The sequence below is a fragment of the Strigops habroptila genome, chromosome 4 (assembly GCF_004027225.2).
Source record: "Strigops habroptila isolate Jane chromosome 4, bStrHab1.2.pri, whole genome shotgun sequence".
Taxonomy (NCBI): domain Eukaryota; kingdom Metazoa; phylum Chordata; class Aves; order Psittaciformes; family Psittacidae; genus Strigops; species Strigops habroptila.
The window spans coordinates 367,485-388,986 of NC_046358.1; the positions used below are offsets into that span (position 1 = coordinate 367,485).

The 21,502-nt window shown below is 58.7% G+C and overlaps 1 protein-coding gene and 1 long non-coding RNA gene across 4 annotated transcripts; one reads left to right on the forward strand and one right to left on the reverse strand.

Annotated features, from left to right (window-relative positions):
• Positions 1 to 44: 44 nt before the first annotated feature.
• LOC115607593 lies at positions 45 to 4,473 on the forward strand. Of its 3 annotated transcripts, none has more exons than XR_003991288.1 (4): positions 45 to 330; positions 906 to 1,062; positions 2,563 to 3,660; positions 4,011 to 4,473. It is a non-coding gene; the product is annotated as an uncharacterized LOC115607593 (long non-coding RNA). The 3 variants fall into 3 exon arrangements; XR_003991287.1 differs by having other exon boundaries at positions 81 to 543; XR_003991289.1 differs by lacking the exon at positions 45 to 330 and adding an exon at positions 337 to 738.
• On the reverse strand, positions 2,428 to 18,923 carry ANO9 (anoctamin 9). Its single transcript, XM_030485079.1, has 24 exons — positions 18,854 to 18,923; positions 14,612 to 14,677; positions 14,262 to 14,378; positions 13,880 to 14,016; positions 13,519 to 13,568; positions 12,938 to 12,996; positions 12,396 to 12,478; positions 10,900 to 11,034; positions 10,711 to 10,807; positions 10,215 to 10,275; positions 9,167 to 9,249; positions 8,672 to 8,776; positions 7,979 to 8,143; positions 7,866 to 7,902; positions 7,277 to 7,388; positions 7,009 to 7,066; positions 6,784 to 6,881; positions 6,461 to 6,630; positions 5,850 to 6,002; positions 5,265 to 5,412; positions 4,447 to 4,566; positions 4,163 to 4,256; positions 3,952 to 4,064; positions 2,428 to 3,117 (listed from the first exon to the last, which is right to left on the reverse strand). The coding sequence occupies exons 1-24, from the start codon at positions 18,857 to 18,859 to the stop codon at positions 3,090 to 3,092; spliced, it is 2,295 nt and encodes a 764-aa protein (XP_030340939.1). The 5' UTR covers positions 18,860 to 18,923; the 3' UTR covers positions 2,428 to 3,089.
• Positions 18,924 to 21,502: the final 2,579 nt, after the last annotated feature.

Consider the following 21,502-nt stretch of genomic DNA (forward strand, 5'->3'; position numbering starts at 1 on the left):
CCGCGCGGTGCACGCCGGGAGTTGTAGTCCCGCCGCCCCTGAGCCCTCCCTGCGGCTGCGGCCGCGGCACTACCGCTCCCAGCGTGCCCCGCGCTAAGTCAAGATGGCGGCGCTCTCCGCGGCGGGCGGGGAGATGGGGTGTAACGGGGGACAGTGGGGCCGGATGGCGGCGGTGGGTCAGCGCGGCGCCTGCGCCTCCCACAGCCCCCGGGGGAAGCTTCCGTGCCGGCGGGATGGAGGCGAGCGCTGGTGAAGTGCGCTTGGGTGGTGCGCGGCTTGGCCGGGGCTCGTCTGGATGAGACCCGGTGAAGTGAAGGTGTATATACACAGGTACAGGTCACAGGCAGGTCTGTGGGCCTGTTCACTTGGAAAAACACCCCCAATTCCCAATCCTTGCTGGTGATTGTGTGGAATACCCGTGCTGTTGGCCTGTTTTGGGGCGAAAAGGGGCTGAGGGAAGCCCGTTGGAGCGCTGGTGCTGTGGGAACGGCCCCTTGGTCCGTGCCCTCCCGCGAGGAGCTGCCTGCACGGCCAGGGCAGCAGGTATGTAATGAGCTCTTTAGGGGGGGCTGCTCTGTTGTCCACAATGCCACGGTCACACTGCAGGAGCCAGGGTGAACGGGTTTGTGGGGTGATAAAGGATCACAAGGAGCAAGCCCAAGTCCTGGGGGTGAGAGCGTTTGGCAGCACGCTGGGAGCTGATGAGGCTGTGCTTGTCCGTCAGAGTTACTCCTGACGGTAAGTTACAGTTGAGGATTGGGGGTGGCTTTGGTCGCAGCAGTGAAATGAGAAGCCGGAGGGCTGGGAGCGGGGCTGGTGTCAGTCCCTGCCAGGTCCTAATGGCTTTCCACGCTCTCAGGAGTGAGGGTTTGAGGCTGAGTTAACGCTGGTGCCTTTCTGTGCAGTTCTCAGGCACATCACTGCCGGGAGAGCCACACACAGAGTCCCAGCTCTGCATCTGAACCCTCCACTGAATCCTGCTGAGCTGAGGCTGTGTCCTGCAGCCCTGTCCTGCCTCCTCCTGCATTGCCACAGCACAAGATGCTCCCTGTGAGCCAGTGGGTGAGTGAGAATTACTGTGCAGTGTGAGCTCATTAACAGCCAGTTCCTGATGCATTTAACAGCTTGAAGCTAATGACATGAAAGCTATTTAGAGCTGCCAGGTGACTATGTTCCAAGGCCATCGATATGAAGCCAGGGTTTGCTTCCAAGTCCCAGAAATGAGAATATTGCTGCAGGATGAGGAGCCACATAGTAACAGACCCTGAGTCATGATCCCTGCTCCTCTCTCTGGGCTGCTGAGGGCTCTTAATTACAGGACAAGGCAGGTCAGCCCTAATGAGGTACTTGTCCCTGACTTGTGGTGCTCATGTTTGCTTGTCTGTGGCTTTCTGAGCTCTCAGGGTGGCTGTCACTGCTGTTACATGTGCACACTCACACATGGCCACGCTGTGGCACCCGCGTTTTGTTCAGTTTACCCCAGAATTCCCCTCTGGCACAGGGAGGCACCTCTTGTCACTTTATAGAGGAGGGGGTGGAAGGGTGGAGCTCAAGGTTAAACTGACAAACCAGTTACATGTTCCAGTTCTTACTAAGAAAGAAGACTCTAAAGCTTTGAAAGGCTCAGGTGGATTTGCTCTGGAGTTACAAGGACCATAAGGAAGCTGGAAATGGAGCTGTGGTCACCAGCTCGTGCTGCTGCCTCCCCTTTAACTGGAATTGGGAACAACTGAGAGAAAAGCTTTTTCCCCAGACACTTGCAAACCCAGCTTGGTGAGGCTGCGCAGGCCTGACCTGGGGAGTGGGGAATCTCATGGGCATCAAAGGGCTGTGCCTGCACTCACAACGAGTGGCATCACACGTCTGAGGGCACGTTATCATTCCTGGGCAGCTCTTTATCATTCCTGGGCAGCAACGAGCAGAGACTTTGTTCCTTAAGCACAAATAACTCTGCCCGGAGTCAGGGAGCGTGTTGCTAAAGGTGGACGTGGCAGAGAGCAGAGCTGGGAGTGCACATGGGTTAGACACGCTGCAGTGCTGCTGCGCCACGGCTCCAGCCTGGCTCTGACCCCTGCTCCCTGCTGCAGACACCCCCTCCTGCAGGGGGGAGGTGGAGAACGTTGGCTTCGTGCTGGCAGGTCGTGGTTTGGAGCAAGAGAGCCCTCTAAAGCCCTGCCAGTGGTTCACCCCAGCACAGTTAACAGGCCGTTTCCCACTGTGCGTGGCCAAAGCACCGACTTTTAAGCCTCTCACCAGCCAGCACCCACTCTATGGGGTCACCCACAGCTATGGGTGGCCCTCGGGTGCTTCAGCTCCGGCCTCTTTTGATTATCCGCATGAAGACAGAAGCAGTTTTGGGGGTGGTTTCTGGGAGTGGCAAAGGAGGGGGGTGGGACGACGCTGGTGTGAGCACAGCTGACGCTCTGGCTGCTGTCTCCACATGGATGTTAGCTTTATTTCCTGCTTTGCTCGTGGGAGCCAGGCACAACTGTGGGGTGTTTGGGGCAGGGGCTCGGCTGAGCCCGGAGCAAAGCTCAGTTGGGAACAATGGTGGTTTTCCAGCATCCAGGAATCCAGCAGGTTGGAGCTGCAGCCTTGTAGCCGTGTGGAGAGGAGGATGGTGCTGGCTGTGGTGAAGGAGGAAGGACTCGAGTGTCTTGGTGGTGCAAGAGCCAGAAGGTCACTGGAAGCAGAGGAAACAGGGTCCAAAGTGCAAAAAAGGAGCTGGAGAGGAAACCTGAAGCGAGGTAAATGCTCTTCCTGTGCTGCACGTTGGGGCGGTATCGATGAGGAAGCCCCACAGCACTCGCTGGCAGCGGCTGGATGCTGCCCCATGGATGGTCCCAGCTTCGCAGCGTGCTGGGAAGGTGCCATCCCAGCTCTGCCACAGCTTCCTTCCTCCTTGTGGAGGCAGAAATCGTCCTGCTCCCATGAAGCCACCGTCACATCGTCACTTCCCAGCTCAAGTCCAAGCCCGGTCACAGCCGGGACATGTGGCCCGTGGTGCTGCCGTGGTGGTTCCTCCCGTGCCCACGGCACTGCCGGGCTGGGAAGGGGCTCAATCCGTGTTTCTCCTCGGTGAGCAGTGGCTACACCTCGGTGGAGTACTCCATCATGCTGGGGGGAAAGCAGCGGGCTCAGTGGAGGGGAGCTGGCTGATGGGGAAGCAATGGGGAGGTGTGGGAACAGGGTGTTTGCCAAAAATAAATGGAGAAGGGATGACACACTGATGGTGAAGCCCTGTTTGTGGGAATCCCTCCATCAATGGGAAGCCAGGGAATGAGGGCTGAATGGTGGGAGCGTGGTGCTCCCTGAGCCCTGCTCAGCTCTGCTGGTGCCTGGCCTTTGGGGTGGCAGCAGGGACGGGGTGACATGAGCAGGGCTCAGCCCGTGGGGGACAGCAGCACCAGGGCGGCCCAGCCTGTGTCTCTTGGTTACATCAGTTCTGTTTCCAGTTGAAAGACTTAATGTGGGGTTTTTTAAAGTTGAAATGGAAAATTTGGGCAAAACTGTGTCTTGTTTTAACTTGGAGCATTTCTTTTTCTGAAGGAAAAGCCCAAGTGGAGCAGCCCCTTCCTCTGGTGAGCACTAAAGGGTGAACACCTCCCATGGGACTCATTTCCCTGGCCTTGAGTGCCTGCAACCTGGGTGCCTGAGCTAGTAAGTGAGGCCATGGGCACAGAGGGAAATGGATTCTCATTTATACAGAATGTGGCTCATCTTAAAAAGAACCTTTTCTGCCGTAGCAGAGGCTGAGCTGGGAGCTGGGGGAGAAGCCACCCTGAGAAGGGTGATGGAGGAGCTGCCCCAGGGGCAGCAGCAGCCCCACTGTGCCTGTGGTGGGGAGTGACCCCCTGATGTGGGGCTCTGGAGCCCGTGGACTGGGTCTCCGTCTGGACCTGGGCCCTGTGTGTGCAGAGCAGCCCCCGGCACCCCCTGGGCATCACCCACCTCAGCTCCTTACGGAGGTCGCTGTGTTTTTTGCTCAGGAACGTGTTCTTGACTGACAGGGGGACGTCGGGGATGTACCAGGCTGCAATCAGCTTCACGCACAGAGCCACGTGCTGCACAGAGCAAGGGGCAGTGAGGAGCTGCCCGGGCCCAGCCCCTTCCCCGGCCACCGTTCCTCCCCGTTCACCCCAGCCTCCCCCTGGGTGCTCACCTCAAAGAGGATGAGGAAGGCGAGCCGGGCCGCGAAGATGTGCCAGAACTGCACCGTGTAGCTGTAGTCATCGGCGTTCCTGTAGTCCCGGTACCTGCAGCACAGCCCCGTGGGTGCCAGCGCAGACCCCCCGTGCCCTGCATCCTGCCTGGGCTCCTCCGTGGCACCCGAGAGGAGCTGCCTCCCAGCCCTGTCCCACCACCGCATGTTCCCCGGCTCCAGGCTGGATGTCCTGGTGAGGGGCTCGGGAATGCCGCTGGGCGATGGCTTTGGGCTGCTGTTACCTGCACTCTGTGATGTTGGTGGTGGCGAAGCCTGGTGGCATCTGGGGCAGCTTCGTGTAGAACTCGAAGTCCTGGACGCGGAAGGTGGAGAGGCTGTGGTTGATGTAACCGGTGGAGCAGCTGTGGGGGGACACGGTGGCTGTGGGTTCATGGTGCACCGGGGCTGTGGTGAGCCACAACCCACAGCTCTTGTGTGCTGGAGAAGACACAAGGGTCTCTGATTGCTGCTGAGCCTGTCTGGCTGCAGCTTGCTTTTCTGTGGGTTCCCTGGTGTGCGGATTCTCGGGTGGCTGGTAGTGTGGTTGAGCACAGATTGCAGCCTCCCGTTCTAGGGGAGGCAGCACCCATCAGGGGCTCTCCCTCCCCTCCCTGGCTGCCCATTTTCACAAAGCCTGGGGAAAATGAATGTCTCTGAGGCTTCTGTCCGGTTTGATGGACTTGGCCAGTGAGCCAGGGCTTGGAGGGAAAGGGAGAAGGTAGGAGAGAGCACACACAGGCACCCAGTCCTTACATGGTGCTCTTTCCAGTTTACCCACCACAGGGACAGTGTGAGCAGGAGGCTGGTTGGGATGCTGAGGAAGGTGCCATCTGGGAAACCTTCCCCTGCTCCCCTTTCCCCCATCCCGGTGCGGGGAAAGGCTCAACTGCCTCCTGCCCCTGTGTTGGTGGCACTAAGGCAGGCAGGGACACTGCAAAGGGGCACTGCAGGCAGGGCTGCAGCAGGCAGGGACACTGCAAAGGGGCACAGCAGGCAGGGTCATTGCAAAGGGGCACTGCAGGCAGGGCTGCAGCAGGCAGGGCTGCTGGGCAGCACTCACTCCACGCCAGTGCTGTTCTGCGTCACGCAGGGGCTGTACGTGTACTTGTAGACCAGCATGGGGATGAAGTCGGACGTGATGGCGATCACCAGCCCGTTCCCGATGACAGCCAGGATGCCGATGGCCTCCAGGACCATCAGCCAGACTCCTGCGGGAGAGCAGCGGCAGTGAGGCCCTGGGCAGCTCACGGCCACTGTTTAAGGGCTGCAGGGACAGGACAAGGGGTGGTGGGTTCAAACTGAAACAGGGGAAGTTCAGGTTGGAGATAAGGCAGAAGCTCTTCCCTGTGAGGGTGCTGAGGCGCTGGCACAGGGTGCCCAGAGAAGCTGTGGCTGCCCCATCCCTGGCAGTGTTCAAGGCCAGGTTGGACACAGGGGCTTGGAGCAACCTGCTCTAGTGGAAGGTGTCCCTGCCCGTGGCAGGGGGTTGGAGCTGGAGGAGCTTTAAGGTCCCTTCAACCCAAACCACTCTGGGATTCTGTGATTCTAAGTGGTACCAGTCCCTGGCAAAGGGATGCTCATGGGCCTCATGCTGGGAAAGGGGCTTCACACCAGCACCACCGGCACCAGCAGTGCCCCATCTCACCGATGTCATTGGCCTTCCTGGGCACCATGCGCCGGCGCAGCCGCAGCATCTTGATGGCATCCAGGTGGATCTCGATGACGTTGTTGCAGAAGGCCAGCAGCGGGGCGAGGGGAAAGGCGGCAACAAAGATGGTGGTGAAGCTGTACTGGATCACTGCGAGGAGGCAATGTGGCTCTGGTGAGCAGCCACCACGGGGACATCCCACAGCATTGGTGGTTTGTGTCCTGCCTGGTGACTTGTGCCAGAGGGGCTTTGCAGGGGTGAAAGGGGGAGATAGACCTGTCTTGGGGACCCTACAGGGGACCCCCACTGCCCACAGGGCTGTTGGAGAGGGGGATCTGTGGGGTCCCACAGGACATGGGTTGAACCTGGGGTTACAGCCGCCCCCTTGGCTCTGCAGGGAGAGAGGAGCGTCTGAGCAGGGGCCCAAGGCCAGCCCATTGCCTGCTCTCTTGTTTGGGGATGATTTTGGTGAGCCAGGGCTGGTGGAGCTGGCCTCAGAGCATTCCTTTGCCTACATTTGGGCTCCCCAGCGTCAGGCTCTCTCCAGCCAAGGGGGACACGTGGCTCGGCACCCACATCCCTCCTCCTTGACCCCCTGCTCCACATACCCATCTCCAGGAACTCATCAAACAGGCTGAAGATGTTGACCTCGTTGAGCTCGTAGTTGCTCAGCCACTGCCTCTTGCAGGGGTCCTCGGCCTCCTCCTCCTCCCCTAATATCATGTTCCTCTTCTTGGGGCGCTGCAGCTGCTTCCTGCGTAGCTGGTGGCGTATCCAGCTGCAAGGGAGGGAGAGCTTTGTACTGCCTGCAGGGGACAGCGGGGCTGGGAGGGGATGGAGGGATCCTTGGCCCAGAGACCAGGGTTAGTTACTCCCTGTAGGAGCTGCCCGGAGCAGCAGGGAGGACTGTGCGGGCTGGAGGAGAGCTCACGGGTTGAGGTACTCCACCACGTTACTGATGGTCTGCTTGAGCAGCATGATGATGAACATCTGGATGAAGAGGTCGGTGATGCAGCCGCTGGGGTGGCACTGCGAGGGGCGAGAGGAGAGGAGCTGTGTCCCCAGGCTCCGGCCAGGGCGGGAGCTGAGGTTCCCATTGCCTCGCCGGGCAGTGGGGCGGGAAGAGCAGGAGCTGTGGGGAGGGTCAGAGCATCACCTCCTCCAGCCGCCACTTGCCAGCGATGCGCACGTAGTTCCCTGGGTGCCCGTTGATCCTGAGTGGGGAAGGAACAACAGCGACGTCTGCTGAGCCCCAGCACTGATGGTGGGGCATCATCCTCGGGGCTCTGATGGAGAGGTGAGGGGCTTCCCCAACCCGCCGCTATGGCCCTCCCATTGTTCCCCTGTGCCTGGTGGGGGGACTGGGCTGTCCCTAGGCCCTGGGGACAGTCGGGCTGCCCCCGGCCCGCCTGGGCACCACTCACCGCCCTAGGAAGAAGGCGATGTAGATGAGCGAGGAGAAGTTCGTGAAGAACTGGAAGGTGAAGAACTTCACAGTGAAGGTGTTCTCCCGCTGGGAGAAGGTCCGTGGTTTCTCTGGGGGAGGGAGCAAAGCACAGGGGCTCAGTCACAGGGCGGGGAGACCTTGTCCTGCTGCCCCTCGAGTGCCACAGCAGCTCTTTGAGGGTTGGAAGGGGGTGTCTGCCCCTCGTGGAGCAGTCCCTGCCCTTCAGCCGAGCCCTGTGTTGGAGCTGAGCCCAGCTAAGCAGGGAAGTCCCTCAGAGCCATGACTGGGAGAGAAGGGAGCCTTCAGCTGGGAGGGAACCACATTGTGAGTGCTCCTGCAGCAGTGGTGGCTTCCTGCTCCGGCTGGCTCTTGGCCCCATAGGGTGACTGCCCCCCAAAGTGTGGTGTGGCCATGGGACAGCCCCCTGGAGCACATGGAGCTGCTGGCCCCCAAGGGGACCTGGATGCAAGAGCTTCCCAGTGGATGCTTTGGGATGCTGGAGGAAGGGAAGGGGACAGGAGCCTGGCTGCATTGGGGGGCCAAGGGGGTGCCATGTTGAGCCTTACCCAGGTCACAGAGGAAGAGCGCCACGCGCCTGTTGACCTGCAGGAGAGAGGCAGGAGAGGGTTGATGGTGGAGGAGCGAGGAGCAGACCCGCTGCCCGTGTCCCGCTCCGCACCTTGCTCATGATGACGATGGTGATGTAGTGCAGCACGGCCCCCGTTGTCACGGCCACCGTGTTGGCCTGTTCGCGCAGGAACTTGGAGCTGCTCTGTGTGAACAGGGCCGTTGCTACCACCCGGTAGATGACGAGTGCGTGCGCGATGCCAATCAGCACCGCGATCTGTGGAGAGAGCACGTCCCAGCGCCCTGAGCACCACCATCCCTCCTGAGCACCATCATCCCCCTGAGCACCAACATCCCCCTGGGCACCACCAGCCCCCTGAGCACCAACATCCCCCTGGGCACCACCAGCCCCCTGAGCACCATCATCCCCCTGAGCACCACCAGCCCCCTGAGCACCATCATCCCTCTGACCCAGCTCCTGGCACCAGAGCTCAGCTGGACATGGCCTCAAATCATACATATATCATAGAATGATTTGTGTTGGAAGCGACCTTGAAGCTCCTCCAGTTCCAACCCCCTACCACGGGCAGGGACACCTTCCACTAGAGCAGGTTGCTCCAAGCCCCTGTGTCCAACCTGGCCTTGAACACTGCCAGGGATGGGGCAGCCACAGCTTCTCTGGGCACCCTGTGCCAGGGCCAGCAATAGAACACTGAGGTGCTGCTCCTGCAGCAGAGGGGAGAGGGAAGGAGGAAAGCCCCTGTGCCCCAAAGCCAGATCTTCCTGTGGTCCCCCTGGCACATACCATCACCAGAACCAGGAGGAGTACGATGGTGCTGCGGAAGTAGGAGTGCTGGTACTGCCGGGGCTCGTGCTGCAGGTTATTGATCAGCTCCAGGGCCAGCTCCTCCTTCAACACAAAACCAGGCACAGAACATGGGAATGGATCCAGCAGAGCCGAGCCCACATGGTGGGATGTCCAGGGGTGGTTGTGGGATGAGCAGCACCAGAGAAGGACAGGGATGGACAATGGACACCCAACCCAAACAGCAAGGCCAGAACTGGTTGAGTTCAAGCCCTTGTGAAGGGTGAGTAGCACTGCAGAGAGGTGGCTGCCATCTGCTCAGCCCTCTGCAGGGCTCTGTCTCTCCAGGGCTGCCACATGTTGGCTTTGCTGTTTGTGTCTCCTGTTTACACCTACAGAGAGTGGAGCTGGGCAAAGGGGTCCCTGTGATGTGGCTTTTCCATAGCTCCAGCTGAAGGGAAGGGAAGCTGAAAGCAGGAGAGACACCATCCTCACCTCCTCCTCATCCCAGCGGTACAGGTCCCAGTGGGTGACCACTTTGGCTCTCTGCCTCTTCCACAGCTCCAGGAACACGGTGGCTGCGGGGGCAAGGAGGGAGCGCTGTGACACTGGGGTGGCTCTGGGGACCAAGTCACCCCTCTGTGGGGTGGACATCGTGTTACCACCCAACGGGACCTGGACATGGAGCACCATGTGGGGATGGGGATGGAGGTGGGTGAGATGTCACCAGCCCCAGTGTCTGCAGGACATTGGGCATAAACCAAGAGAGCACTTTGCGTGGTGCCAACCACACATGTGATTCTGGGCTAATGGACAATACCCCTTGAGCGGAAGAGGCCATGATGGTGTTCAGGCTTCACACCCTGAGCTGCACCTCTGCCAGTCCCTTTACACCCCCTTGTCATCTGGAGTGACCTTCCTGAGCTCATCCCCGTTTAAACCAGCCCCCAGTGACACACAGACCATGTCCATGGCGCTCAGACCATGGTTGCGCAGGTGAAGAGCCAATGCCCACACCTATGGTGCTGTTTGTAACTGCTTGGTAAAGCCAAATGAGATGTGTAGCTGATATGGTGATGGATGAGCTTTAAGGTCCAACCCAAATCACTCCATGAGGTGATGGGATCACATCAGCTCAGAGCCCAGTGCATGGCTGAGCTCATTCCAGCGCTGCTGAGAGATGATGCAGCAACCTGGGGAGGCTGAGGAGGATCTGGTGGACCCTCCTCCCTCCAGCTGCCACCACTCACAGGCAGCAGCTCTATAACACCTGCTCATAAAGCCTTATAAAAGGATGTTGGAGCTTTGGAGGAGGCTGTGGTGGGTGAAGGGGTCACAGCTTTCAGGCAGGACAGGTAAGGGGTGTTGGGGAGCTGAAGGGGTGATTCTGCCCCTTGCCTTGATTGAAAGGAGAGGTGATGAGGACTAAAAAGCCCCTGAGTGGTGAAGCTGTGTTGGTGTCCCCTTTTCCTCCCCCTAAGCCACATCAGGCTGCTCCCTCTTCCACACTGGGTGTGCTTGGCACTAACTCCCAGACACCTACCCCAGATGGCCATGAACATTGCAAACAGAACTGTCCCCTCGTTGTCAATCATGTGGGTGACCTGGAGAAGATGAGGGAAGAGCGTGATGGGTGCAGGGGCTGCGGCATCTCAGGGGCTGGGGTCTTCTTGCCCCCCTGGTCCCCTCGAGGCAGGTTAGAGATGCTGCAGGAGGGTGATCTGCAGGAAGGGGATGGGCAGTGGGACTCGGTGGTGATGGAGACCGTGGTCTGGCTGTGCCCCCTCCTTGTTAGAGGGGTTAGTGGAGGTTTCCCACATGTTGTAGCCAGTTTGTTAGGGTGGGTTTAGTTTCTAGTGGTTTGGGGCAGCACAAGCTGGGAACGTTTCCATGAGCCTGTGAGCTTTCCATGAGCGTTTCCATGGAGCTGTGCCATGAGCCTGCCTTGGGCACGGAAGGGAAGGAAAAAGATGGGAAAGAAACGAAAAGCAAGGGAAGGAAAGGGAAGTTAAGAGAAATAAAGGGAAGGGGCTGCCTACCCTGGCATAGGTGCAGGTGTCGGAGAGGCGCCAGAAGGGACACTGCTGGTCGCAGAGCGGGCACATGATGGTGTCCTTGGCCTCACAGATCTCCTTGCTGTAGAGAGAGGGGCAGAGGGGAGCAAAGGGGGTGCCAGCGGCCTGGAGCCCGTGCCCAGCAGGATGCGTCCGGCATTCCCGAGGCCTTACCTCACCTGGCTGGAGTTGAACACCGTGATCCCCGCCACGAGCACCAGGAACCCGGCGACGGCGGCGATGCCCAGCAGGAACGTGTACCAGCCCAGCCAGGCGAAGTACAGCGCCACCTTCTCCCCGAAGTACCACCTGAGGGACACAGCATGGACCCCACGCCGCTGGGCACCGCAGGGTGCTCACAGCCCCAAAGGGTGGGGGTCCAGGGGTGGCGATGCCTGTGTCTGGGGCTTGGGATGGGGAGAGTCAGCCCGGCTGGAGAGGAGCCGCGGGCTGCGGCATTCCCAGGGGATTTCAGCAAGGAGCAGGAGCTTGGGGTCTCCTGGTGTCCTTTTCTTTCCTTTTGCTTTCTTTTTCCTCCCCCCTTGGTTAATCTGTCACAGGGGAGCTGCTTGCACTGACACGAAGGGATATGGTCCCGTGAGTGCTGCTCCTGCCTTTCTATGAAGGAGGGAAGGGGAGAGGCCTGTGGGACTGGTGTGTGCCAGGTCAGAGGGGTGGGAATGGTGAGGGACCAAGCTGCAGTCGGTGCCTACAGAACAGTTGTGGATGTGGCAGGCTTGCAGAGGGTGAGGGTTCCTCAAACCACACCAGTTTCTCCTCCTGGGCTCTGCCATCTCCCTGCAATGCTTTTCCTGTCTCCTTGAGGCAGTATCCCGCTAGTTCTGGTGTGGGTTGGAGTGGGTGAGGATGATGGTAACTATTGGCTGATGGCTCTGCCTCCCCTCCTCTATTCCAAGGACTCCACTTCCCACCAGCACCCAGAGATGGTGCTGAGCTCCCTGGCCTTTAAAGCAAACCACCCCCCAACATCTCCCCCTTCCCCAGTTTCATACTCAGCCCCTTAATCCTTCTGTGACAGCAACAAACCATGATGAAAACTTTACCTCAGACACGAGTGGTCTGAGCCTGTGCACCAGGGGCGCACTGGGGGTCCTGCAGCCTCTGCTGGGCTGTGAGTGATGGTACCGTCCAGGGCAGGGGGGCACATCCCCATCTGAGCACTTTCCCTCCGTACCAGGGCCCACTGGCACCATGGTGACATGGTGACATGGTGACATGCCTCTGCCCTCCTTCCCCGGCCATGGGCTGCTGTTTTCTTCCCCTTTGAGACAAGAGCTGTGCTCTTCCCACAGTGTTAATGTGGCTCCAGGAGCCCTTCGTTGTCCCCAAGGCCCCAGGTTCAGCCTCTGATGCTCTGCTCCCACCTTGCCTTCCCTTTGAATGTGGTTGGAAACCAAACGGGCTCATTAAAGCCCGTGTGTCTATGGGGCTGTTTTCTACTGCAGGATGAGCAGATGGAGCTGGTGCCCCAGGGATGGCCCCTGGCAAAGAGCTTTCAGGCTTCAGAAGGAGCCCAGTGCTTGTGGGAAGAGCCAGGCTCAAGCTGATGATGTAAAGGAAAACAGGAGCCTGGCAAAGGGCATAAAGCTCCTGGGTTTCAGGTGGGACCTTCGGATGAGGGATGTTCTGTGCCTCTTCTGCTGCATTACCTGATCTTCTCGATGGGCTGTCGGGAAAAGATAACTCTCCAGCGAGCCCATTTCTCCTTTAGGAATTCGCTCAGCTCTCCTTTCTGGGGAGAGAGAACAGGTTGGACACAGGAACATCAGCACAACCTCAATACCCAGACAAGTGATAGGACAAGAGGAAATGGCCTCAAGCTGCACCAGGGCAGGTTTAGATGGAGCTGAGGAACAATTCCTTCCCCAGAGGGTGCTCAGGCATTGGAACAGGCTGCCCAGGGCAGGGCTGGAGTCACCGTCCCTGCAAGTGTTCACACCCCGTGTAGCCGAGGCCTCAGTGCCATGGGTTAGTGGTGGCCTTGGCAGTGCTGGGGAACGGTTGGACTTGGTGATCTTAAAGGTCTTTTCCAACCTGGTTGATTCTATGGCTCTATGATTCCATGGCTCTATGATTCCCAGGCTGCCATTGGGAGCTCTGTTGTGCCCCTCATCCAGATGCAGCTCTGGATGACCCTAAGGCCTCCTCCGCCTCCCATGGCTCTCCCCCATCACCATGTGCTCGGCCTCACCTCGTGCAGGGGAAACGCGGCCTCAAAAACCTTCTTCTTCATCAGGTCCCGCAGCTTCTCTGGAGGCAGAGCAGAGCAGGGGGGGTGTCAGTGGGGCTCTGCTCCGCTCGGCCAGGCAGGAGTACCCCGGACCTCGGAGGGGAGCAGACGGGACGCCTGGGAGAGGCTGAGCTCAATGGGATCAGCGCTAATCCCTGCGGACGTGCTGCTGTGCCGCAGGCGGTGCTGGGCTGGGAGCGAGCCAGGAGGGCTCAGAGCCAGAGAGCCAGCGCCCCGAGAGCCTGCTCATATCAGGGTGCACGCTTAGAGCCAGCGCCCCGAGAGCCTGCTCGTACTGGGGTGTCAGACCCCTCTCTGGGGACACCTGGGCTTGGGCTTGGGGAGAGGGAGCAGGGGCTGCAGCTGGTTCCTGCACTCCGCATCTCCCAGCCTCTGGATGCAGCAGCAAGTTCCATGTCTGAGCTGCACCCTGGCTTTGTTCCCACTCTGCATCTCCCCGGGGGTACCTGTGCCCACCATGGGGCGGGAGCCTTGTGCAGATCCCACCGAGCATCATCATCCCTCCGGCCCCATTCCCTTACCGAGGTCAGGCGTCACCGTGTTCTGCAGGATGAAGTTCACGATCCGTATCCTGAGCAAGGAGAAACTGTGGTTAAAGGCTGCTCTGGGGGTACGGGCACTTGTACTACAAGATACAACTTGTACTACTTGTGTTGTGGGGCCTGGGAAAAGGGAGGGAAGGGAGAAGGTGGGCACTAAAATCCAGGGAAGGAAGCGGGGAAGCAATAGGGATCTGGCTGTTGGACACGGGCAACTTTGGATGTGGGACGTGGAGGTGGCCTTGTGGAACATGGAAAGCCTGGTACTGCTGGAAGGTGGATGCTGGTTTGGAGGAAGGGAAGCACAAGGTGCTGGCAGTGAATATCCCAGCTCAGCACGTACCTGGTGGTCACTGGTACATTGTGGTGGCCATCGGGGCACTGCTGCCGGCTGTCGGGGTTCCTCAGGAGCCACTGGTACTGCCGGAAGATGTGTTTTGGGGCACGGACTCCATAGAAGAGCTTCTGGTCCTCGATTTTCTGATGTAGTGGGGAGAGAAGGGCTGTTAGAACACTGCTGGCAGAGAGGGAATGGGGCAGAGCTGCAGGGGCCAGGGGCTGGCGTCTCCCCTGGCTGAGCAAGTGGTTCATTTTCCAACACTGATGTGGTGATGGGCTCAGTGATTCAGGCCTCTGCCATCTCCTGGAATGCAGGAGCCCAAACCAGGCTGGGATCCTGGGTACCACGAGAGAGCCAAGTGCCTGTTCCTCCTGCAGCCCCTCACCTTGATGGTGAACCCCTTCTTGCTCAGCTCGTCCAGGAACTTCTTCCTCTTGATCTCCTTCTCGCTGCCCACTTCATGGATGTCACTTACCAGGACAAAATCCCACTTCTCTTCATCCTGCCCACAGAAACCAGCAGGGATTTAATGGGGTGGCAAATGGAGAGCTCTCCCTCCCTGCTCCAGCCCCTTGGGGGCATGGACCTGGATCATGACTGTGTGTGGGGACCCTGGGATGGGGAGTGAGAGGAGAATGGGGATGGAGAAACGGAGGCAGCTGCTGCCTTGGCACTGCCCCGCTCCCCTCTTTGGGCTGTGCTGAGCTCACTGGGTGCAGAAGGAGCAGAACTCACCAGGAGAGGGGAAGATTCCACATCTTCCACAGGAAAATCCCTCCAGGGAGTCAACAGAATCTCATTCTGGGAAGAGAGAAACAGCAGAGGCTTCAGCCCTATCACCCTGAGAGATCCCACTGTCCACAGAGCAAACCTCTCCCTGCGGATGTGTGGATGGTATTGGCATGCGTGGATCAGAGCCTGCTGTGGGCATCGGGATCAAGCTGTGGTGCATCAGCTTGGGGTGCATCAAAAGAGAGCCCATGCAGCTAAAACAGCATTCCAACATCAGCTGGAGACCCACTGGCTGCTTCCCTCTCCCAGCAGGCGCCAGGGCATGCCCAGGGAGGAGGGTAAGAGCAGGTTTGGAGCTTTCTCCCATACACTCCCGGTCTCCAGCCTGGGGTGTTCCTGAGCCAGCTCTGGCTCTGCAGTAGGGATCCTGGAGCAGCTGCTGCTCTGAGTGCGCAGCCTCCTCTTGGACTCACCATGCCCAACACCTACAGCATCCTGGGGCTATGAGGGAACTGACTGGGAGAAAAACCTCCCAGCTCTGGACTTCGCTCCTTCTTGTTTCGCCTGATGTCTCAACGTTTGTACCTGAAGACTGTCAGCCCCTGACTTCTCTCTGTCCCTGCTACCGTGGTTTTTGCAGTCCTTCACTGGGTGGTTCTTCTCCTCAGTTGTTCCTGCCAGCCAGGGCACTCTTGGGGTTCTGGTGCTTGTGGGGAAGGGAGTTTTACGTTGTGATGATGGGACAGTGGAGACTAGTACAGCCCACCAGGGTGCAGCAGAGCAGGTGGAAATGAATCCTTGGAAAGCAGCACAGATGCCTCAGTGTGTGGCCAAGGGGCAGAGGGGAGGGTGAGCTGCTGGTGCTTGATCTGCCCCATCACCTCCTGCATGCTACTGGCTTGAAAAGAAAGGGGAGAACAGCCCCTCACCTTCACTGTTCCAGGCTCAGACACCCAAGAGGTGCAGCTCTGAGGGGGCAGAGAGCAAAGAGCGCTCCGTGATTTCCCATTCCTCTGCTGAGGGATGCTGCAGCCAGCACCCTTGGGTGGCCTGGACCCGCTGGGCACCCAGAGCTGGGGCACATCACCTTCAGACCACTTTGTCCCCATCCTCGATGCCTGGCTCTCCTGATGTGACCTCAGCCTGGTTCTGAAACCACAGCTCCCTCCTGGGCAAGAGGGGATGGGTCCAACCAGTCCTTCAATGGATCAATAAGAGTGTGTTGGGCTTCAGATCCTGGTGACTGCAATGGGTTTGGTAAGGACACGCTCTGAGGGCTGTGCTGTGAACAGGGGAAGGGATGTTGTCCCAAAAGTGGTATTTTGGCGGGTTTTATTGTAGTTCTTTCTGTGGCCACACCGTGAGTCACACCAAGCAGTTATGCTGCTGTTCCTGAGGGCATGGGGCTGCAGCACAGAAGCAGAGAGGAGCTGCCAGGGGATGGGGGTATCATCATCACTGTGGCCACCGAAGACACCGTGACCTGAACTGGGACCGGGCAGACGAGTTCATCCGGCTGCAATCTCTGGTGCAACCGTGTCCTGATGTAAGATCTGGCTCCAGAGCTTTCACTGGTGAATGAGGCCGTGGGAGCAGCAGAGGCCAGGATGAGGGGAGGGATGAAGTGCACCCTCACATGTGGATCTAGCACCCAGGCTTCACCCAAAGCAAAAGACCCACAAGGAGACTGACCAACAGAGCCAAAGTGAGAAGAGGGGTATTCTATTGAACAGCTCTTCCCCCAGAGGTGCTGTTCAATAGGAACCAGAGCTTCCCACTGCTCAAGGCACCTGATTCAGGTCAGGATGGGGGTGGTGGCGTGTTAAGGTGCCTTCTCTGCTCTGCCAAAGCCCTAAGCAGGTTTTGGGGTTGGGATAATTGGGCTTTGCCGTGGGTTAGTCTCCCTGGGTGGGTAAACCCGTGGCGGGTGCAGCAGCTCCATGTCCCTGGCTCAGAGCCCCTCCTGGGCACAGGGGAGCGGGTGGGAGCCTCACTGGGCTCTGTCCCGTTGCTGCTGCCCTAATGCTGGCGCTGATCTACCCCATTCCTGCCTGCCTGGTCCCTCTCAGCCTCATCCTGCTGGGATTGTCCTCTGGGGCTGCCAGTGCAGAGGGGAACAGACTCTGGGTACAAGGGGTTCAAGGTGTTCTAATGCCACTGGGGTCAGCTCATCACCCCCATCCTGCTGGTGCTGACCACAGCGGCTCAGGATGAGGTGCATGGACCTCAGGCATCACAGCTTCTCTTTCAGGTGACCCCCAGCTCCACCATCTACAGCATGGTCCCCTGCTCCGGAGCTGAAGCATCCTGAGCAGCACATCCCTTTCCTGGGGAGCGGCGGATGGGGTTGCCAAGGTAGGCTCACAATGGATGCATCCAGCCGTGAGGCTTGGTGTGTGCAGCCAGGCTGGGCTATTGGAAAGATTATCCCCAAATCCCTGGTGAAGCTGCCAGCCCCTGCCTGTGCTTCAGGGCCCCCTTCATGGGGAGTGCATTGGGGCTGAGCCTGCGGAGCCTCCGCAGAGCATCTTCCTCCACCAGCACTCCCAGTGATAACCTGCTGGTCGCTGACCTGATGTAGCCAGCTCCTGCCCTGCTTCTCCATGTTCCTGCAACAGCAATCACTGATTGCTAATCCCAGGGGGTACTTGGTGCTTTCTAACTTTGCAGTCAAGCCCTAAGAATCATTGAGACACTTCTCAGGCCACCCAAGTATGGCTCTATAGGTGATAAGGATGTCGTGGTAGCAGGACCTGATGTTCCTTTGTGCTCCCACAGTGACGGGATTTAGTGCCCGGTGCACCCACTCTGCACAGACTGAAATTGGGCAGGAATCTGTGGGTTATTTTTGGGTTAGCACAGTCCACCCCCAGTACCCAGCTCTGAGGGGTAACAGGTAAACCTGCATTCAGTGCAGGGTGGGATGTGCAGACCCCGGTGACGGGAGAGCAGCATCTTGGCAGGTTGGATTCATCACAGAGCAAAGGCTGTTTCGAGCCGTGGCTGCTCGAGCAGGAGCCCAGCCTGCCGTGGGGCTGGATGTGGCTTGAAGCCAGCGGAATCCTGCAGCAGGGTTGGGGGTCACTCATCCTCCCACATCCATCCACTTTCCTGTCCCAGGGACCAGGACACTGCCTGGTGATGGCTTCACCCCGCAGCACAGGGCAGGTGGGTCGGCCCCATGCGCAGGCAGGGCCACTCTGGCTCGGAAGTGCTGGATAAGCCCTGGACTCTAATCCCTGTTATCACTGAGGATGGGGCCTGTTGCGCTGTTTCCTGCCCCGGGGTTGGAGTTGTGCTGTGCAAAGGTGTGGGAGAAGCAACCGGCACAAGGAGAAGTGGGGATTTCAGTGTTAATGTGAGTTTCCCTGCCCTGGAGGAGGTTTCTCTCCTGCTCTATCAGGGGGTCCTTGTCCCCTTGCCACAGGTCAGGTAACCCCTGTGCAGGGTTACTGGATCCAGGGAAAGGAGAACAGGCGTCACTGGGCTGGGATACACTCACCTGAGTGAGTAACTCCGGCAATGCACCCGAGTGGCATCTGCCAGCTTTGTTTTCCTTCCTAACCAGGGACCGGGGAGGGTGTGGGTGGTTCCTGTCACCCACACTGGGATGATCAAATTGCTCTTATCTCAGGGATGTTCATTACGATCACTTAGAGCACTTCCAGCTTTACCTCATCGTTTCCCAAGAAATGTGCCAATCTCATGGAGCAGGTTACTGACGCACACATACATGTACGAGCTGACACATCTTAAAGAATCTGCCTGGCTTTCTGAATAGAAGAAACCTACATCTTATCTTTTCAAGCTAAAAAACCAACCTTCTCATCTCCCCTCTCCCCTTGCTTTATTTCAGGTGCTCCTGAAGCTTCTGGGGCTGTCACCTCACTGCTGTAAGTGCCTCTTCCTGGTTTTATACAAGCTAAAGGTCCGGTCTCAGTCCAAACCATCCTCCTCTGGTATCTCTGCGCTCCAACACATGGGGCCATGGGTGACTCTGTGGCTCCTCGGGGTGGTGTGTGGGGCTTGGTCCCTGGGTACAGGGGATGGCAGAGCCGGTACCACACACTGGTACCCCCATTATGGTGGGAATGAGATCGCTCACTGGGAAGCGGATCGGGAGCTCTGTGGTACTCCGAGTGCTCTAAAGGCTGACAGAGCCCGGTATGTGCCGTGCCCCCAAGCTCCGGGTGGCTCAGGGGTGCTGGAAAACCACCCCTGGGAGGAGCAGTTCCCGTGTCCTACCTGCATGGTGCAGCGGAGCCTCTCTCCTCGCCCCGGGGGGCGCCGCAGGGTCCCGCGGAGCCGCCGTTCCCTGCCGCGGGTCTTATGTGGAGCCCGCAGGGACTCGGCTTCCGCGTGTGGCTGCCGCTGCCCGGCCCCGGGCAGGAGGAGGAGGAGGAGGAGGTGAGGAGCTGCCCTTCACCCTCGACCAAGGAGTGCCGAGCCCGGGACCGCCCCGCGCGGAGCCGCGCACCGGCCGCTTCCCCTCGCTCTGACACCATCGTCCTCCCCTGCCCCGTCCGTGCGGTGCCGCCGCTGCTCTGCGGCGCCTTGGGCAGCCCCGGGGGGTCACAGCGGGCTGGAGGAAGCGGAGGCTCTGGAGGCGTTGAGCTGTTCCTCACGAGGTGGGGAAACCTCGGCAGAGAAACTGAAGCTGAGCTGTGCGGAGCCCGGTTGTGGGGTGACGGCCGGGGACACAGGGGAGGTGGGGTGTGAGGATGCGGTGGGAGCAGCACAGGCTTTGGGAGTAGATGGGATGGGGCTGGGGTGAGTTAAAGAGAACAAGAGGTAAAGCCTGAGTTCCAGGTAAGGGAGGAGGCTTTTCCGCTTGAGTGCAGCTCCCGTCCTGCCTGCCTTGGACGGTGCCTGGTTTGCTCCCCACTGCTTTGGTTTCCTTATGTGGCCTTCAGAACCCTTCTGTGAACCTCAGAGGAGATGTGGCTTCCTGGAAGGACTGAGCAGAGACCAAGGAATCCTTCCTTACACCTCATGGCTGGCAAAGCCAGTGCTGGAAGTCCTGTGCTATTTGTCCCTGTGTGTGATAGAGCACTGCAAGTCCTGTGCTATTTGTCTCCATGTCTAATGGTTTTATGAGGGGCAGGAGGGTTTGGTGTCATTGATTAGAGGAACATCTGGAAGTGTTTTACAGCCCTTGAGAACCAGAATCCCCTCCTGCCGGAGAGGAAAGTGTTAGAGTGTGCTCTGACTGCTCCTCCACCTCCTGTCACTGCAAGGAGATGTGATTTACCAGAGGACCTCTGCTTTCCTGATGGCATTTGTGCTGGGATGCTGTGGCAGCCACTGAGTGCTTTGTTCCCTGTGCACAAAGGCTTGTTCCATGTGGAGCCATTTAAGGCTTAGAGCAGGGCATGGCTGTTTACACAAAGGGTGAGTGAAAGGCTGTTGTGTGTAAGCCAGGTCTGACAGGTCTCCTTATTGCTGTTTGTTGCTCTTAGATAAAGTCAGTCCTGGAGGGCAATCCGGCTGCAATCCCGCCGGGAAAGGCAGCACTTCCCGAGCGGTGCTCCCAGCCAAGCCAACACCACTGTGGCTTTGCCAAGTGCCTTGACCAGGCTCTGAACCAGACCTGTGAGTTTAAAACAGGAATAAAGGAAGTTGTTTTCCAATGTCCTGCTGTGGGTAAGGAAATGGAGCAGCAGGAGGAGCGGGCAGACCTTGAGCATCCCAGAGGAGGCGTTCAGCACTGCCAGGAGGGGAAGCTGCCGTTATCCCTGGTGTGGGAGAACGTGTGTGTTTGCCCAGGGATAGAGCGAAGCCTTGTGGGACGGCATCGGTGGTGCTTTCCCTGTGTCCTGCCAGAGACCTTTGCTCCATGGGCGCTGCCGGGTGAGACGGGACAGGATGAGGTGTGGTGGGACACCCGCGTGCTGCTGCTTCCTCCTGCAGCTCTGCGGTGCTGGGCTGGGGCCTTTGCTCCCCACATGGGCCAGTAAGTGAATGTGGGCATCGGGAGTGGTCCCCAGAGCTCGTGGGCTTTACTGGCCGGTGGGGAAGGTGAGTCTGTGCCTGCAGATGGGCTGTGCCCGAGTATTGAACCCCTGCAGCATCTCACATGGCACTTCATAGATCATGGGATTAACCAGGTTGGAAAAGGCCTTTAAGCTCATCAAGTCCAACTGTTCCCCAGCACTGCCAAGGCCACCACTAACCCATGGCACTGAGGCCTCGGCTACACGGGGTGTGAACACTTGCAGGGACGGTGACTCCAGCCCTGCCCTGGGCAGCCTGTTCCAATGCCTGAGCACCCTCTGGGGAAGGAATTGTTCCTCAGCTCCACCTAAACCTCCCCTGGTGCAGCTTGAGGCTGTTTCCTCTTGTCCCATCCCTTGTTCCTTGGGAGCAGAGACCACCTTGGAGGAGACAGTGTGTGTTTCCTTCTGTTTAGGAGGAACTTGTCTTTGCGTTGGCAAGATGTAGCTCCCTTTGCACCAGGGCAGGTGACTAAACCGATGGTGTTCCTCTTCCGGTGCTTTCCTTCCCAGGCAGCCCTCCTGCAATGCACTGCCTCAGCAGTTACTGCTCTTGGGGCACTGGTGCTGAGGTCAGCAGCTTGGAAACCTCATATTGCGGAGGAGATGAGGTATATTCCAGTCTAGTGGTGAAAAATCAGCTTAGGACATGAAGTGTGGAGCTGTGGTTCATCCATTGCAACCACACAACCCCTTTGTAAGCAGATGGAATCATTGAAGGTATCACCCTGCACTGCTGCTGCCTAATCCCTTGTGGCATCACATCAGCCCGACAGACCCCAACCACTTTGGGCTGTGGTGTGAGCTCACTGGGTGAGCTGTTGTCAGTCCCTGCCCCACTAACCCCAACTGGGTACAGGGATGATGATTTCATGGTGATAACAGACCCCTGAAGGCTTCG